This window comes from Sorghum bicolor, chromosome 8, assembly GCF_000003195.3.
Source record: "Sorghum bicolor cultivar BTx623 chromosome 8, Sorghum_bicolor_NCBIv3, whole genome shotgun sequence".
Lineage (NCBI taxonomy): Eukaryota > Viridiplantae > Streptophyta > Magnoliopsida > Poales > Poaceae > Sorghum > Sorghum bicolor.
Window position 1 is genome coordinate 59,584,024 of NC_012877.2, and position 19,090 is coordinate 59,603,113.

At 44.7% G+C, this 19,090-nt stretch overlaps 3 protein-coding genes and 1 pseudogene across 5 annotated transcripts; all 4 read right to left on the reverse strand.

Moving 5' to 3' along the window:
* On the reverse strand, positions 303 to 7,180 carry LOC8070128 (thiosulfate/3-mercaptopyruvate sulfurtransferase 2). 2 transcript variants are annotated; one of them, XM_021446119.1, is made up of 12 exons: positions 6,880 to 7,180; positions 6,575 to 6,802; positions 6,021 to 6,080; positions 5,596 to 5,658; positions 4,205 to 4,329; positions 3,855 to 4,017; positions 3,608 to 3,667; positions 3,452 to 3,510; positions 1,971 to 2,052; positions 1,433 to 1,496; positions 880 to 947; positions 303 to 796 (listed from the first exon to the last, which is right to left on the reverse strand). In XM_021446119.1, the coding sequence occupies exons 1-12, from the start codon at positions 7,036 to 7,038 to the stop codon at positions 698 to 700; spliced, it is 1,230 nt and encodes a 409-aa protein (XP_021301794.1). In that variant the 5' UTR covers positions 7,039 to 7,180; the 3' UTR covers positions 303 to 697. The 2 variants fall into 2 exon arrangements, with proteins under 2 accessions (XP_021301794.1, XP_002443518.2); XM_002443473.2 differs by having other exon boundaries at positions 6,943 to 7,177.
* Positions 7,840 to 10,806, reverse strand: LOC8076670 (histidine biosynthesis bifunctional protein hisIE, chloroplastic). 2 transcript variants are annotated; one of them, XM_002443474.2, is made up of 5 exons: positions 10,362 to 10,806; positions 9,492 to 9,737; positions 9,306 to 9,401; positions 9,073 to 9,224; positions 7,840 to 8,282 (listed from the first exon to the last, which is right to left on the reverse strand). In XM_002443474.2, exons 1-5 carry the CDS (start codon positions 10,584 to 10,586, stop codon positions 8,081 to 8,083), a joined length of 921 nt encoding a protein of 306 aa, XP_002443519.1. In that variant the 5' UTR covers positions 10,587 to 10,806; the 3' UTR covers positions 7,840 to 8,080. The 2 variants fall into 2 exon arrangements, with proteins under 2 accessions (XP_002443519.1, XP_021301795.1); XM_021446120.1 differs by having other exon boundaries at positions 7,840 to 8,322; positions 10,362 to 10,804.
* On the reverse strand, positions 12,320 to 15,151 carry LOC8076671 (annotated as a pseudogene).
* Positions 15,363 to 17,586, reverse strand: LOC8076672 (C-factor). The gene is made up of 6 exons (XM_002443476.2): positions 17,221 to 17,586; positions 16,931 to 17,086; positions 16,415 to 16,508; positions 16,232 to 16,314; positions 15,948 to 16,101; positions 15,363 to 15,796 (listed from the first exon to the last, which is right to left on the reverse strand). Exons 1-6 carry the CDS (start codon positions 17,344 to 17,346, stop codon positions 15,564 to 15,566), a joined length of 846 nt encoding a protein of 281 aa, XP_002443521.1. The 5' UTR covers positions 17,347 to 17,586; the 3' UTR covers positions 15,363 to 15,563.

The following is a 19,090-nucleotide window of genomic DNA, read 5'->3' on the forward strand; positions in this document are numbered from 1 at the left end:
TTCGCTACAGCAAGCTCGCCACCGCCACCGGCAACTTCTCGAACAAGCATAAGCTTGGAGAAGGTGGGTTTGGGTCCGTGTATAGAGGATTCCTCAAGTACATAGACCTTCATGTCGCCGTCAAGGACATGGTGGAATGGTGGAATATAAAATGCCAAAATTTTTAGAATCATGTTTAGTTCCATTCAAAATGCAAAAATTATTGTCCTCATAAGAGCCTCTTGAGGCCAAAACCAAAATGGAGAAGAACCACCTTTTCGCCAAAAAAAATGCATGGTATTTAGTTTCATTTTGCAAAATAATGAATCAAAACTCAAATTGTTTTGAAAAAAAAGGGGAACTAAACACCCCCTAGATATGTACACTGTGTTCATATAAGTACAGTTAGCTCACATATACTAGATACTACCATTGACGGCAGTTTTTTTTCCTCTAAACTCCATTATTACTATTATTATTCCACCAAGAGAAGAGACCAAGGGAAGCTGTCTTATAATTCAGTGTATGTGACAATTCTTCTGTTTCAGCATTTACAGTGAAGACCAAATGGCTTCGCGTCCCCCAACCTTACACCCAGGTACCCAACCAACCTCCTCAGTTCACAACTTCACACCGCCTCTCTCCATAGGATCACAGCAAGGGAAAAATACAATCAAGAGTCCTCTATGAAGAGCCTGAGACGTTCTCGATGAAGAGACTAAACAGCAGTTGCAACTGGAGTGTCAGGATGGGCGCCCCATTCAGTCCATGATCCGTCATAAATTGCGACCTCGGTTTTGCCAAGACGATGAAGGCCCTAAAACAGGAGCAAAGTATATAGAGGCACAATTTACCATTTGGAATGTAAATATCACGTGATTAAGTCCAAAGTAATCTTACCAAGGCTAACACACATGCTGTCACACCAGTGCCGCAAGAGGTCACAAGAGGTTGATCAAGTGATATTCCTGATAATGAATCACACCAGAGGAATCAAATACCGCCACAGTTATCGCTACTTGGCTGTTGCAGTTCTACTTAGGTGCTATAAAACGATAAAAATGATCACGAGCATCAACTACCACTGTACAACATGGATGTTACTCTTTCAACAAATCCGATAGAAAATACAGCCAAATCTAAATCCACCAATATCATCGATGTTAATCATGTTAAATCTATCAAAACCAGTGAAGTTTCACGTTACTAGCAAAAGCCTCATTAACTTCATGAATGCTAAATTTGACCTAGGTATGAAAAGATCTATAGGGTATTTTGGTGGCCAGATTAGCCAAGTGGGGTGTCTCAAAAAATATTCTTACACCTAAAAGTGCATAAAGAAAACATTTCCTAAACTGGTAGGAAGCATCCAATAAAACGTGATAAAACCTGGCTACTGGATGCTATCATCGAGCACTAATATGGTACTTGTATATATGGATGCAATATTTACCTTCTTGCTCAAACCGTTTACGGAGCTCATCTGGAGGCAATAGCTTTTGTGAGCTGTCAAGAACCTGAAGAAAGACAAGTTAAGCAATAAACACTTCCAGATATACAAAAACAACTGTGGCAACACTCAGCATGAACAAAAAATCAGATGGTAACATATAAACTTCTAGATAGAACATCCAATTCTCCATCCTATTATGGTAAGTGAAGTATCACAGTATAAGGACAAATAGCCCTCATTACAAGTGCATTTACCAACAACATTTATATTTTAGTATACCCATTAAGACAGGTGTATAACTTCAGCTGACAACTAATGCATCTAGTAAACAACATTTATATTTTAGACCTCATCAAAATGGAAGGACGGACGAAGAAAAATATGGCACTAGAAGTGCAAAGTATCATATGTTGAAAACTGACAACCAACTATGAACTTTATCAGATAAGTATCCATTACCATCCACTGCAAACACGGGAAGAAACATCCAAATGCAAAAAATGAACTGATAAAAGTTGGGAAAGTGGAGACTTTCCACCTGAGGAAACGGAACACATTTGCTCCCAGGCACATGCCCACTTCTAATGCCCTTTCGTGGCTCGGGAACTGCGCCATCAAATCTGAATAGAAGTTTCAAATCAGTTAATCTGAAAATGCAAGACTGTTGAGCATAAGAACAAGTACAAAACTTGGACTAACAAAACATATCTATACATTACTGTATTATTAGTGTTACAACAAAGTGCATATACTGGTTAAAAGATACTTAAATCTCAAAATGTGTCTACGGTGACCAAAACATATCTAAAACATAAGCTGCTTTGACTTTTTTTTGTACATCCATTTTACTATGTATATAGATATAACAATATCTAGATACATAGCAAATGGATGTACCAAAAGAGTCGAAATGACATAATTTGGAACAGAGGGAGTACCAAAATTATCATCACTGCGATTATACAAATTATTTTCCTGAATGCATACTCAGGGTGGGCGTTTGGTCCTGACCAAAGTATCAGGTCGTTTTTTTCGGGTTATTTTTGTTTTGGTCTTTGAACAACAGAAACCGAAGTTCTGCCTGATCTACGATAGACCAACCACCCGATTTCTCAGTTTCTAATTTGGTTTCTCGGGTTTACCCGAGCAAGACCGATACAATACATCTGCAAAGTACACGACGGGGAGAGGAGAAGATTAGGAGCACTGGAGCAGGCTACCAGAATCTGCGCTCGCACCCGCACCGTGCTGCTGCTACAGTCTTGCCTCTTGCGTCCGCTTCACTGCAGAAGATGGGGACCCCGCCATCCATTCCCGGCATCGCACCTCTGTGGCGACAGCGAGGGGGACATGTGGCCGCCACTTGAGTGCTCGGCAGTGCAGGCGACGCTGGCAGCGCCTCGGTCCCGCCTAGTGCCACGCACGACCTTGCTCGCTCAGACACACAGCTATCGCCTGCCTCCTGGAACGTGATTGCACGAAGCCTCGTAGGGAAGGGCACTCGGCTGGTGGCTGCTATGTTATGCAAAAATGACGACCAAGAGGCAGGACTGCAGGAGATGTGCAAACTGGGAAGGCTTCACGTACTCATCCTTCGATACATTGACTGGGCCATAGCCCATAAAATGGGCTGATTTTTTTTGGGCTTCTCGTACACATCTCCGGTCTTCTCGGGTACCTCGGGTACCCAGCCAAAGTGACGAGAAACCGAGATTAGCGTCAGTCTCCTCGTTGCTGCAACCAAATGGATGACCAAAAAGATCGAGAATTCGGTCTATTCGGGTTCGGTCTCGGGTTTCTCGGTCTCGGCTTTTTTTGCCCAACCTGAATGGAGACCACTTAGGGCCAGTTCACTGACAGTATGCAGCGAGTGGGTGCAACCTAAGGAACTATTTCATTACAGGAACCTTTTACCGATTGTAAAAAATTACTGTTGTGCCTCTCAAAAGGAAAGAGAGAAGAACATACTTTCAAGCAGTCATGGAACTAGAAAATGCATGAAGCCTTCGGAAAACATACCTAGGTTTTGATCGAGCATCTATAAGTTGATGTGTCTGGGTCTTGATGTTCTCTTTCACCTGAGAAAATAATCTATTAGTTGTTACGAAAAATGCAGAAAGAATTCATTGAGTCACGAAGAAAACAACACGCAGGTTGGGACAATTAAGCATTGACCTGATCAAGACTCCAAAGAAGATGAGGCTGCAGCTTTGCTTCAAATGTGGTTCGACCAACCTGGAGAAACATATTGAGGTTATGTATAGCTGAAAATTGAGGTTAAACCGTCATTACAGCAAATGCTAACCATATCCATCCTAATTTAAGCTCAATAGCAGTAGTAAGGCTCCTCTAGTGCTGTTACAACTTGCAACGGAAGTATTGCCAAAAGAAACAGGAAATAGAAAATAATAGAATAAATTACCGATTGACCCAGGTACACTTTCTCAATTGCTTCACCAGCCGCACTAGCCTTTAGGATGGCATCACTGGAGGCACTTGATTCAACATCGTATCCAGAAGCACGCCATTGTGGCAAACCTCCATCTAACACCCAAATTTTATCATGTCCAAATACACGGAACATCCTGTTGTCAAGGTAACAAGCATGGCACAACTGTATTATAAATTAAATGTCAAAACAAACAAAGAATTGCACAAAGATCATGGCAAGGGGAACTTAGCAATCATGAATGGCCAAATAAGATTTGAATCTACTGCTCATTTGGTTTTCAACCCTAGCAATTTCATATTTTGTGAAGGAAAGAAGCTTACCACCAAACACGAGCAGCACTGAACAGCCCCTTTCCATCATAAACTACTATCCCATCATTGTTGTAGATTCCAAGAGCAGATACAGCAGCTGAAAATGCCTTTTCAGATGGCAGCATGTGTGGTAACTGAACAAGGAAAAAATATATAACGAATAGATGTCAAATCTAACTGCAGATTCTTACCAAAAAGAGAGAGAAAACTAGTTAGATCAGACGACATTAGTATAATCAACAAGCAATAAAAAGAATACATGTACTAAGTAGACATGGCATGTTTCGCAAATCAAACTATAGTGAACTGGCATAATTATGAAGACCCACAAAGAATGATAAATCTATGTATATACAATATAACGTGACAAGTCTAAGGACTAGGAAGGAAAAAAAGTTATTGACTCTGTCTTCTTTCTCAGTTTATAAAAGAATAGTTCAGATCATTTAAAAGAAAAGGGGAAAAAAAGAAGTTGAGATGATATCCAATACTTTGATCTACCTAAAGTTCGAAGCTGAACCCAGACAATGTTCAGAGGATAAGCAAGCAAGCTCCTATACCATCATTACACAGAATAGTTCTAATGCCAACACCTGATGTAATCTAAGTTACAAGCTCAACCAAGGCTATGTTCAGAAGAATTAGCAGGCAACTCCCATACTATAAGCACAACTAACATTTTACAAGAAATTGATATGGGCCACTAGACAGCTTGATAGCATCAAGGTTGTCAAGGAAACAAGCCAGGGCCAGCCAGAGCTGCCCCAGAAGGGGCCTAAATATATAGTTATAGAAAAGAGGAATGGGAAAGGAACAATTGGTAGCGCTGCTAGCGCATGATCTAACTACAGCAACTAAGTAACACTTTGAACGGTTAATTATGGGGCAACTCAAAATGTGGGCATGTGGTTACCAGATCACAAAACCTGAGAAAGTTACCACCGAACTGTGTGTTAAGATCAGTATGCCCCTGTTTTAATGTTATTGTTTTCAACTTTCACTTTCAGATGTTGACTAGCGGACTAGCCTATTGCAGACATGCAACTAATAATTAAGACAGTGGCATTAGAGTTGTCGCCTCTAAAAGTACTATTAATGCACATGGAATGATGTGCAGAGCTGAATATTTCATCAACTAGCAAAAAAGGGGTCGCCACTTGACACCTTGCCCTAAAAATCCATTTAGTAGGGTTCTTGTGAAACTCTATTTAGTCTAGTATACTCAGGCAACAACTCAAGTGCTTAACACTCATAAACCTTTTTGTCATTTATATCAAGGACTAGCATTATTGATTGATAAACAGTAGTGTAATCCAAAATTACATATGGTACATAAACAGAATTTGTATGATTTTGTAGTCAGCAACGATAAAGGGTAAAAACAACAGAGCTGAACTTACACTAGATGTTCTGTCAGATATTCCATCAACATCAAAGAACAAAGCACCAGGAATATGGGCCACCTAGAAACAAGATTGAAGCATTAGAATATCTGCATTATACTTTCAATTATGGACCTATCATTTCCCATAATGGACAGGTTAGGTACAGTTGCTTAGTATATACTAGGGTCGGTACACCCTGTTATTGTATATATCTTAATGTATCAGTTTAGGTATGCTGTATGCCTACTGAAAAGCATTCCCATGTAATGAGTGACAAACTGATGAAATGCTTTGAAATTCAGATGTGCAGGATTTGATTCACCAAAAAAAATAATTAGACCAATAAAAATGTGTGCAAAATCATCAGAAAATGCAAGTGCAATGGCATACTAGCATCAGAATCCAGAAATCCTAGTTGCAAAAACAAGCTGAATGAATACCTGGTACTCCTGTAATGGATTCCTTTGTTCTGCAGGCATGTACCAAGAGGCATCAAGTACCTAGACAGAAGTATAGGGTTAATAAATAGTGGATTTGAAGAAAGACACATTTGGCAGAACGAGGTGTAACTGGTAACTAAATCCAGTTGGTGTAGTCAAATTCCTGAATATAGGTTTTATTACTAATCCTGGTAAAGTCTATACCATAGTGTCAAACAAGCCTAAATATTCTGAGCAACCAATTGTGATGTCCCGGTTTGAACTGTAGTATAAGCACATTAACCACTTATCCAATAATTAAGATACCTCTTTTCTTCTCCTAGACAGCTTGGCTTCATCTACTGACAATACTCCCAAAGATTATCAGTGAGCTCAGTCAACCATAGAATTTATTACTAAAATGGCAATCAATAGATAATTAGATACCGATACTATGACTGAGAGACTGACTTGACGAATTGCAAGTTACTACCATGTGTGTGTACAAGTAATGATTCACATGACAAAGCACAAATCACCACAGTCCAGCACTGACTACTGAAAGCTACGCGCACCTTGACGTCGGGGTCCTTGAGGTTGGCGTGCAGCCACTCGGCCGACACCACGGGCTCCGTCCGGGGCAGCGTGTGGACGCCGGCGGCCTCGGACACCGCGGACGACGACGACGACGACGACGTGGCGTTGCACCGCGCCGCGATCCCGACCGCTCCCGCCAGCGGCGACGGCCCGCACCGGGACCCACCGGCGCCCTCCGCCGCGCGGACCGCCCACCCGACCCGACCCTGCACGCGCGAGAACCGAGGACCACGTCAGATTGGGGGAGGACCGAGGCGGCGGCAAAGCGGCGGGGTTTTACGACCGCGAGGGGCGTGGCGGTGGCGAAGAGGAGTAGTAGTAGTAGTAGGGGAGGAAGGAGGGTTTCCTTGGGGAGGAGAGAGGCCCGAGTGAGGAGGTGGTTCGGCCGTGCCGCGCCGCGCAGCGCCCCGGCGGCGGCGCGGGAGAGGAGGGAGGCCGCCATGGATGGGTAGGGTTCTGCACGGGGGGTTCTAGAAGGTTCGGGAAGGGGAAGAGTGGAGATGGGTGGGGCGGGGAGAGAGAAGGGGATGGGTGGGTGGCGTGGGTTTTGATGTCGACGTGGCGATGGTGCTCTGGACACTCTCTACAGAATGGAATCCTCGTCAATCCGCGGCGATTTCCCGGTGGGCAGCCTCCACCCGGATTTGGAAACCATGGGTCTCGTAATTTACCGATCAAAATTACCCAATGTTTGTTCTGATTTTCTCGCTTAGAATATTAGTACCTTAATTACTCAGGTCGGTAATACTTTTTTTGTTTTATAGTACATATCAACGAGCCAAAGAATAAACAACCGAAATATAAGAGCAGCACCTAATAACCATTAGGCCTTGTTTAGTTTCGAAAAGTGAAAAGTTTTCGGTACTATAGCACTTTCGTTTGTTTGTGACAAATATTATCTAATCATAGACTAACTAGAATCAAAAGATTCGTCTTGTGATTTACAGCTAAACTGTGTAATTAGTTTTTGTTTTCGTCTATATTTAATGTTTTATGCATGTGCCACAAGATTCGATGTGACGGGAAATCTTGAAAACTTTTTAGTTTTTAGGGTGAACTAAACAAGGCCCTAGTTCATGTAAACGTAAGCGCTGGGCAGGAGGGAGGCGTGTGTTTTACTAGTGTGTTGCACATCAGGCACCGAGGCTTTTAGTCCTGCACAGCACATTTTCACTTAGAAGCTGATTAATTTCATTGATCGTGGCACAATTTGTACTCAAGTAATGACCAAGCATTTCAGGGATAACAAAGAATGCGTTCCAGTTTTTCTTAGGGGAAAAAACACAGGATTCTGTCTTATACGAGAAAGCTTTATTGACCTCTCTGTTGTCATCAAGATTGCCACAAATTTATAGTCATCTTATTGGAGCAAAAAAAAACATAGAGGCAACTGCTCACCAAACACAAGATTCTCCCGAAGTTCACAGTCGGCACCAGTGCTGGAATCGACTGCAAATCGGAGAAGTCATCCGTTACCAATCACACTAAGATTTACTGCGACTGGCCTTCTCCTCAATACCAGACTGCGAAAATCTCTTCCTCAGGACCTCAAGGACTTCTTCCATCTTTACATCCTTGACTCTGAGCAGCACCATGGCATGGTACAGCAGATCAGCCATCTCCGAAGCTGCACGAGATTGGTCCTCGTTCTCGAGCAGCGTTTGAATTAGTTCGCCAGCTTCTTCACTGAATTATATGCAAAAATAGCAGCACTGACATTAAGGCCCTGTTTAGATTGGAGATGAAAATTTTTTAGGTGTCATATCGGATATGTCGGAAAGATGTTGGGAGGAGTTTTTAGAAACTAATAAAAAAACAAATTACATAGCTCATCAGAAAACTACAAGACAAATCTATTAAGCATAATTAATCTATCATTAGCACATGTGAGTTACTGTAGCACTTAAGGCTAATCATGGAGTAACTAGGCTTAAAAGATTCGTCTCACGTTTTTCAATCAAAGTGTGTAATTAGTTTATTTTTTTATGTACATTTAATGTTCCATGCATGTGTCCAAAGATTCGATGGGATGGACGAAAAAATTTTGGGTGGGAAACTAAACAGGGTCTAAGAGAGAAATATATTGCCATTCTTATTAAGAGGAAGTAGGGAGAAGGAGAACAAAGCATGGCAGTAACAAAAGAAAAAGGTATGAAATGTGCCTTTGTCAGGTAAATGGACTCTCTCGCACACATTTATTGATGGCAAAGTCATAAACTCAATACACAACCATCAATAAAACAAATCCTGACACTAAGACAAATGAATTTTATCTGTTTTCACCAAATTAACCCATCAGTTCTTCAGTCAAATGCAGTGCTATGAAAGCATAAATAAACACAACTGAGGCATTAAGCTAATTCAACATGAATCTATTTTAAAATGTAGAACTTGGTGAACTAGACTAAGAAAAAGAGAGAAAAGACTCAATGCTTTAATACTAGTTCTCTTTCCCATTCAAATTAACATCACATACCGTATTTTCGAGCAAAGTAGCTGGTTGTCAAGCAGTAGTTTTTTGGTCCATGATGGCTTGCCACCTCCTTCAGTAACTATCTCCTCCTGCCGTCTACTAATTGTATCTTCAAGTGAGTATAGGGTTGTCACAACCTGCCTGCCTTCATTGGGCTGTGAAGGGAAATCATATTTTAGTTTTAATCATTAGTCAAAAAAGTCTATTGCTGGCAAGGATAACTTGAGAATGAGTACCTTTGAACTTTGTAGAGCATCATAAACTGAAGTATAGTAACAGGTTTCTGCTCCTGTATGGCAGGTAGGTCCATCTGGCTTGCCAAGGTATATTATCTAAGTTGTATGAAAAACAAAACATCTACGCAGTTAGTACACTCTGAAGTTGAAGTGTAAGTATTTACTGGCAACACAAAACATGCTTACAGAATCACGGTCACAATCAAGGAAAATGTCATGGACATTAATGAAGTTCATGGATGTCTCCCCTTTTGTCCACAGGGAAGACCGTGAGCGGCTAAAGAATGTAGCTTTCCTGGTCGATATAGTTTTTGCAAGGGCTTCTTTGTTAGCAAAACCCTGCATAAGTATGGCTCCAGTATCCACGTTCTGTGCAATAGCAACAGCCAACCCTTTGCTATCCCACTTCACACTGTCTAGTAACACGTCAACCTGATTTTTTATCCAGCACAATAATGAACATACATTAGGCTGTATTCCTTCCATGGTAGTTTAAACTCAATATTAGGGGAACAATAAAAAAACAGACATTCTGCTTGCATTTAAAACTGATGCAAAATTGTAGCAGAGCTACTGCAAAGTCTGAAATGGCTGTAGTTCATACTACAATCAGAGTCTACACCGGAAAGAAATTGATATTCAAGGGGTTAGAATAGTATATCTACTCGTACAAGTAAATACACAAATGAATCCTAAATCCTCCGAATGAACACAAGATATAACTACCTAAACCAATTACACACACTTCAGCAGTACTCATATGTTTCAAAAGCATTTTAAGAAAGCATATTTTGTGAGAAAGTGTCTGAATTTAAATTAAGAAAAAAAAATGGCACATTCAATATTCCGATATTTTGCCTTATATTTCCTCTAAAATATGTGGAAAAATTAGCTCCACACCACCCAAAAGTGTGGCACTCCTCATCCCTAGCACACAGCAGGGCACTCCACACAGTCCGTTCCAATCCCGCAACTATTTTAGTCCTGAGGTAACAAGAGAGAAGTAGATTTCGCGAGAAGAAAAGAATTTTTTTTATAAAAAAAAAACTCCAAAACCTTGGGGTCGACGACGGGTACAGCTCCTGGCGCAGACTGTGCGGAGCCCGCCGCCACGGAGACTGCCGGGTACGGCTCCCTGCGCCTCCTCCATCCAGGGGCCGAAGCAGCGGCGGAGTGGAGATTGGGGCGGGTTGTCCCGCCGGAGCAGATTCCCGCGCGGCACGCTGAGGAAGACGAGGACGCGGGCGAATGAGTTGGTGCGGACGCCGGAGCCGCCGCCATCGGAACACCGAGTGTGCGGTGTGTGTGAATTCTTCAGAACAATTGAAGGACCCACTGCTGTGCCTGCACCGCCGCTCGATTTGGCCGGAGGCCGGCGCTATGCCGGATTCAGCTAGCGGTAGCGGCGGGTTCGATTTGGCCGACGCTGTGTGCGAGCGGAGAGCGGCGACACACGCGGCGGTCACCAGCAGAGCAGAGCAGGTGCAGGTTTGCTCTGCGCTGGGGCGGCCGGGAATTGGGTGGATTGGGCCGTCAAAATTGGATGGCTCAGGCCCATATCCGCCACATGGGTTGGGCCTTCAAATTTGGATGGCCCGCTTTTCAGCTTTTGTGGGATTTCATCGTCATCTTCCACTAGCTTATTGCCTGCCTCATTTCTTTTCGGTCACAACTCACAAATAGCGTTGCCAGAAACTCACATGTTTTCATTTTCAAGGGCCCAATTATACTATTATTTTTCAAAATCAAGTAACAAATTCTACAATGCAACTTTAAAGCTTCCTAAAGGCTAAGAATAGAGATAAAAAACTATCCTCCAACAGCTTATCTTCTATTCCGAATTTTTTGCTAATCAAATAAAGAAAATAAGAATGGCTTTTTAGAGTGCGTATGAGATATAGAAAAACTGTTAGAGAGTGAAAAGATATAGGAAATAATTTTTATGCCAAGATGGACTTTCAACAAGATGTTTGGATCTACTTTTTTCGAAATAGGTTAAAACAAATTAGCTCCTTAACTGGACCCGAAACTATCTCACTCAGGTCTACTATGAGAAGTTGTTTTATCAAACGTTTTTTTTGTCAACACAGCTTCGGCTTTACCAGTGGAGTTACTCATGGTGCCCAAAAAAACTACTCTACTCAAAGCAGACATGCATAAAATAGGGGCCTAAACCTGAAGTGAAGTACTCCCTCCGCCCATATTATACATGTTTATAGGTTTCTCCTAATTAAGTCAAAACTATGTTACGTTTCACCAAACTTAAAGGAGAAAATGTAGACATAAAGGAAACCAAAAATATTATTAATCAGGTGTTGGTTAAATTTTTATTATAATATACTTAACCGTGTGCCATTATAATTACTTTTTCTATACTTTCAAACTAACCTAGTTATATTAACTTTTATGACGGATGTACGTATGTACTAGGAAAATTGTGAATCCGGTGTATTGGAGCATTATTCCTACTTTGTTTTTTTTTGCAAAGTTATATAGGGTTCAATATCAATTGCTATTTATATTATAATATCTTTTTTATCGTAACTTCTTTCGGGGGGCATTATTTGTGTAGTGGTTTCTCTTTGTTCAGATGTAATTAGAGCAACTCCAACAGATATGCTATCCATGTTGTCTAGGCTATTTTTACATTTTTAAAGTAAAAGTTAAACTCCAACAGATGTGCCATATGGTTTGCTAAAATAGCAAGTTTGCTATTCCTAAACTTTCGCTTGTCATATATAGCATGTCGTCCTCACTAGCTATCCTATACAAAGGCTGTTGTGGAACTCTATTCTTTGAGTGAGATTTTTATTTTACACAATGGCTAAATCTTATAATTTAGAATATAATTTTAGCTAGTCTCTTGGAGATGCTCTTAGATCGGTCCTCTGCTGAAAATTGCAGCCATAACTCTGCATGCAGGCTTGCAACTCTGCATTGACTGAAACAAGATCTTCCAATCACCATGGGATTTCATGGCCATTCCAATAACCGAAGCAATTTTCAGTTACTACTTATTTTAACAGTGTCATCATAGTCTTCTGACCTTGATCATAAAACATACTACGTAACAAACACATATGTTTGCTGCTGATTCTTGACTTATGCGTCCTGTTGAACAAATGTTCAGTAAGTTAAGTTGCAAATTAACGACATCACTAGCTCGGCTGTGAACTGCAGAAACAACGGTTATCAGAGCCGAATTAACAAGTCCTACGCCAATGATCTGAAACCTAACTCATCATACAACCATTTGATCAACTTGACAAGAAGGCCGACGGCTCCGTTGTGCCATCGCCATCACCATCACCGCCGCTCACGCCGGTCGTCGCCTGTTCCCGAGACGACGTTGTGGAGCCAGGACAATCGGCCGGCGGCCCGTAGGTAGCAACTGGCATCTTGGCGGGGAGCGTCGGCGGCGGCGCCTCGAACCGCAGCACGTTGACGGCCTGCCTGACGGTGGGCCGCAGTCCGCGGTCCGGGTGCGCGCACCAGAGCGTCGGCGGCGGCGCCGCACCGCGGGTCGCCGGCCGCAGGCGATCTCGAGGAGCAGGACGCCGAAGCTGTACACGTCCGACTCCACGGTCGCCCTCCCGGTGAGCACGCACTCCGGGTCCATGTACCCCATGGTGCCGGCGACGCCCGTCGTGTGCGACCGCCGGTCGTCGTCGATGAGCCGCGCGAGCCCGAAGTCGCCGAGCTTGGCGGCGAACGAAGCGTCCAGCATCACGTTGCTCGGCTTGACGTCCCGGTGCACCCCCCGCCGCTCGGCCTCCTGGTGCAGGTACAGTAGAGCTTCGCCGACGCCGACCGCGATGCGGTACCTGACCGGCCACGTCAGCAGCTGGCTCTGGCTGTCCGGTCCGTGGAGGACCTGGAGGTGACCGTCCAGGCTGCCGTTGGGCATCAGCTCGTAGACGATGAGCAGCTCGTCGTCGCCGCAGTGGCACCAGCCGATGAGCTGCACGAGGTTCCGGTGCCGGAGACGGCTGATGATCCTCACCTCGGAGACGAACTCCTTCCAGCCCTGCCGAGACGTCTCGGACACCCTCTTCACCGCCACGTCGAGGTTCGTGCCGGTCAACAGCCCACGGTAGACGGAGCCGAATCCTCCTCTCCCGAGTCTCCGGTCGTCGGAGAAGTTTCCAGTGGCTGCGGTGAGCTCGTCGTAGCAGAACCGTCGGGGCCCGATCACCCCCTGTTCGAGGTCGTCGTCGTGAACAGGTTTGCCGCGGAAAAGTCTCGTATCTTTGAGTGTTTGATGATGTTTGGATGCCTCCGTCGTCATCACCGTCATGATCTTGGCACTCCGGCGCCGTTTCTCCGGCCGGATGAGGCACCATGCTGACTGACCGACGATGAACAAGACGAAAGCGAAAGACACGACGGCGACAACTGCCGGTAGCTTCCAGTGCTTCGAGCTGGAGTCAGGGAGATCGTCTTATGTCCCAGCGCAAAACGTTAGATTGTTGTTAGATATTCAGTGTTGACGACAACCACAAGCCGTACGAAATGCAACACACACTCTGAAAAACGTTCGTTCTCAGTTTCTCACCGTGGTAGCATCCGTTGCCGGCGGCGAACCCATCTCCGACCATCCCGTCCGTGCACCTGCACCGGTGACCCCACGTCCCTCTTGGCGTCTCCACGTCATGGCACGTCGCGTTCTTGGCGCGCCGCCGCTGGTGGCGTTCGCGCACGTCCCGTTGAGCCACCAACCCAGCTCCGCCACGGCAAACTCCTGCGACGACGACGACGGGGCCGCGTGCGGTGCGTCCCCGTCGTACACCGACGCCGTCAGCGCGTCCCCGCAGCCGGTGCCTTCCACCTTCTCCCACGCCATGAACTGGCCCTGGCCGCTCGCCGCCTCAGCGCTGTTGGGCGGCGGCGGCATCGAGGAGACGCACGCCCAGACGGTGTCGTCGGTGGTGCTGGCGCAGGGTGTCGTGGGAAGCAGCCAGGTGTCCATGTCGTCCGACGGGACGACGACGGTGCAGTTGCCGGCCGCCGGCGCACGGCAGTCGCCGCGTAGGAAGAGGCCAGTGCGGGAGGAGATGCCGTAGCTGGCGCCGGTGAGCGACGCCTTGGCCTCGGGAACGCTGCGGTTGCACGAGGGCTCGATGGAGACCAGAAAGGTGGAGGTGGTGGAATTGAACGAGAGGATGGGGTACGGCGCGGCCGCCGTGCTGCCGTGCGGCAGCAGTGGCGTCGACGTGGCGGCGTTGCAGGCCAGCGGAATGGGACAGTCGCCAGAGAAGCCGAAAGGGTATGGGACGACGGAGCCAACGCAACGGTGGTTGCACCCGCCACCGCCACCGCCACCGCCGTCGCCGGATATGGGGAAGGCTCCGCCGTCAGCAGAAGTGGAGAAGGCTCCACCGGGGAGCAGGAAAAAGACGACGACGAGAAGGGGCATATCCTGCTACGCTGGTTCACAGTATGCCCCGGTCTTTGTGCGGCGACAAGAGGCATATGCATTATGAAAACAGAACCGTACCAACCGCTTTCGTTTTCTATATTACGATACTATTTTCGAATTTTGTCAAACATAAAAATTGTCAGTTTCAGTTGGTTTCACAGCTATTTTGAACCATTTTTTATACTCTTTAATTGCTAAAATGTAGAAATATTTCGTAAAAACCGCGTCCGTTTTCTATATTATAATTCTGTTTTTCACCGTTTCCGACCGTTTTCATCCTATCCATCTACGTAGTACTCTACAAAGATTCTTTCCCATTTCCCTGCATCTCAATTCTCATGTACCTGATTTTTTTTCATTTTTTTTACTAAAGTGAGAAACTTCAAGCTATTTTTTTATTCCTAAAACCTATTTAAATTCGCTCCCACAGGAGTTAATCAACTTTTACATATGCGTGTTTTCTTAAAATAAAAAAGGCGGCTAATCAATCTCTGCCATTCGGCACCAGTCAAACAAATGCGGGGTCTTCTTTGATCTCCAACACCGTGGTTCGCTTGAAACAAATGTAGTTAATTCGTTTGAGTTCATCATCCGAATCTATTTTTCTCATAACAAATCAGTCAACAGTACTTTGACTTTGACTTTAACTTTGTCTTTGTTGACCGTCACATTCTCCCTGACTTTGACGAATCTGTTATTATGGCTGCCGGGGGCAAGTGACTGTTTTATTTGTTTGGTTGATAAGCATGAAAAGGACCAATGCGTGTTGAACAGAAAAAAGCATCGTCGAATTAAAATCAATGACGTTGTTTAGACTCAAACGAGTGTTGAGGGACCATTCACCAAGGGATTTCTTGGCCATCCCACGCGAAGAACTTGCCGTTGTCGCTTTTCTTGACGTTGTCAATGATGGAGAGAAGCTTCTGTACAGAGAACTCTCTTGTGAAGAGCTTATCCTTGGGCACATTTCTCTGAAATGGCCTTGAGAGGTCAGTGTCCACGGTTCCAGGATGGAGCAGGATGCAGGCAATGTTGTCCTTCCTGCCAAACTCCACTGACACAGTCTTGGTCACTGCATGACATGAGCAACGAAAGTTGAGGAAACAAGTCATAAAGAAATAAAATTATAATACGAGCAGTTCTTGACAGCGCTGTTTAGGGTGCATGACTGGACTGAGCAAAAAATGAGAACAGAATAATGGAGCATCTTCTTGTCCAATTACACTGATTCAGCGCCGTTTTAGAAGCTCTGTATGCATGCCAGCCTCCCAAAGCATTGTCTCCTATTGAACTGACTCTAGCGCTCATATTTGCAACCAATGCAAATCCTCTCCCAGTCTCGGAACGACCTCCAATTTTCAGCAATGGCCACATGTGCTGACCAAAAAGGATCAATTGAAACTCTAGTATCAGTGAAGTCACAATGACCGGCATCCGGCAAGCAGAGTGTTGATACCATACCACCAGAACAAGAAACAGAAAATTAAAGCAGCCTACTGGATTTCACCTTGATCACTAAGATTGGGCCGACTGCATTCACCTCATATGCCAGCATCAGGGATGACTTCTGAACCTTGCTTAGTGTAGTCTCTGTGACACAGGGAACTTGGTTTCAGATAAGGTGCTAGGGGACTGATGCTTGCTGAATTTTGGATGCTGTGCTCAAACGTGACGAAGGCAGAGAATCCACCTGGCTGTATCACGTTCGGGATCGAAAGGATGCCGGTGGAGTTGATCAGCAGGTCCAGAGAACCATGGGTCTCTGTAATTGAGGCCGCGGCTGCCTGCAATGGAAGAATCAAATTTTCATACTAAGCCGTCAGTCACCAGCACCCAGCAGTGCAGTGCAATTGTGCATATAAAGTAGAAATAGAAACAGTTAGTTGCAACCAAAACCTCTTGGTCACATCGAATCTTGCAAACATTAAATATATTGCACAGTTTAACTATAATTTGCGAGATGAATCTTTTAAGCCTAAAACGAAAGTGCTATAGTAGCCCAAAAAAAAGCTTTTCATCTCCTCAGCCAAACGGCCTTAACAATGTGGGCAAAATGCGTCAGGTCCTCAGTCCACGGTGACAGATAATGTAGTAGTAGAAATGTTTTGTGAGCATTTCATCTGACGACTTTGGAATCAAATAAATTTCCCTGCATCTGGCGCATTGCTGACCGTGACCGAGGCTGAAAGGCTGCGCGCGTACTCACCTCTATGGTGTTCTCGTCGGTGACGTCGAGCGGCAGCACGGTGAGGCGCCCCGGCGCGTGCTCCTCCTTGAGCTTCTGGAGCTCGGCCGCGGAACCCGGCGCGCGGCACGTGGCGACGACGCGGCCTTCGCCGCTTCTCCGCAGCAGCTGCCGCACCTGCACCGGATGGATGGATTCCCAGCGCGCGGAGGCGGAGGGGGCATCAGGGCGCAATCCATGGAGGAAACGGCGATGCGGGAGAGGATGAAATGAGGGATGGGGTGGGGGTAGGAGCGGCGGGGCGGACTCACGAACTCGAGGCCGATGCCCCGGGACGCCCCCTGCACCATGGACACGCCGCCGGCGCCCGCGCCGGAAGCCGAGGCGGAGAACGCCCTCGCGGCCACCGCCAGCCTCGCCATCGCTCGCCTTCTCATCGGCGGAATCGGATTCGGCCTCAGCCCCTTCTTCTCCTCCTCCTCCTTTTCACGGAATCACATCGATCTTCGATGCAAAATTATGCAATGCAATGCAACAAGATTGGATTGAAAAGGTGGTTGAAGTTGGTTGGATGGATTGGGATGTTAATAATGGTGGCGCCCCGCGCCGTGCTCGTGCTCGTGCTCGGCTCGGGGATTTCTCATGGCTGGATGGCGCTACACGTATTCGGTTTTCTTTCCCCACTCTCACTCACAAACACACCGGAAAGGTAAAGCTGCGAGCCTCGTGAGGCAGGCCCATAGCACTGGGCAAACCAGCTACTTTGAGGCCTTGTGAGGCCCAAATGCTTCTTCACGCCATTGCTCTGGAAAAGTAGTGTTTATACAAATGCCAGGCCCGAAATCAACGGGGAAAAAAACGTCAAAACACTACTTTACTTTTATTTTTTTTATAAATTCTTTAAAATTGCAAACTTTTTGTAACTGAAACTTGATTCAAAAATTTAGTTTTAAAAGCATAGAAAAAACCTATTTAGAGTTAAACCAAATCTGTAATTTTATTTTTTCACTCAAATAAAACTATGCAGCCAGTATGTGTGCAACAAAACAATTAAATTATATTATAAAAAATAAAAAAAATAATTTTCACTTTTAATTTTTTCAAATACCTAACTAAATCTTTAAACATTTAGAAAATGATGTAATTTTTATTTAGTGTAAACTATTCATAACCAAAAATAAAAAATTTAGATGTGACACTCTGTCACCCATTTTAGGTGCCAAAGGAGATCCTTCCTACCATGAAGGGCGCCAAAAAGATTCGGGTATAGAAGGAGAAGTAGGAGTCCAATCGAACTATGAAGAATTTGAAGGCTTGGCAAAACAGTGTATGTCTTGGAGATATCACAATGGACCATGTCATTGCCAAGTGGTTTAGTTAGTGAAGATTATGGACCCAAAAATCCCCTCCCATGTTAGGTTTCTAGATTTAAATTCATGTAATCACAACTAGCATCTAGTTCGCATTCTTGCCTAGATTAGCATGAGCACGTTTTAAAATTCTTGTTATGTATTCACTAGGTAACTCATATAGCAAGATTGTTTATTCTTCATTCTTACCCATTAGCAACCTCCATGGTTTATCAGCTTAGGAGCATGGAAAATGTATTTTAATTCCGACCTTTGTATGCCAAAGTCAAAATAATCAGAGAAGTACATCTAAGCCCTAAGTGGGTTTTGGCGTATTGATATCAATATAATTAAGGAACTAATGAGATTTATCAAGTATGGACATGTAACAAATATGTAAAGGTGCATGACAACATGTGAGACCCCCCTTTCAATTACAAAATAACATTATTACTTCTTGGCCTTTATTTTAGTTAACCATGGAAGTATTAATCAACATGGGTTCTCTTCTCAGGTGACACACATTAGCCATTAGATTTGGATCATAAGTATCACATGTCTTCTTCCATTGGTCGTCTTCCACACTCGATTCGGTTGAACAAGCACTGCTCCCCCACTGCCCACCCCACTTTGGAGGTCCACCACTGTGTTGCCATGGGGTTTTGTTGCCTCCACCCCTACCATGCTAACCTAGTGGACTCTTGCAAAATTATTCAAATATGTAACAAACTTTAGCTGGTGTGTTTAAGACACTAGCCCACTAGTAGCCTATAGTAGTTGTGAAGTTGGTCCATGTGACCCAAGTGGCACATGTGTGGTTCTGGTAATGTGG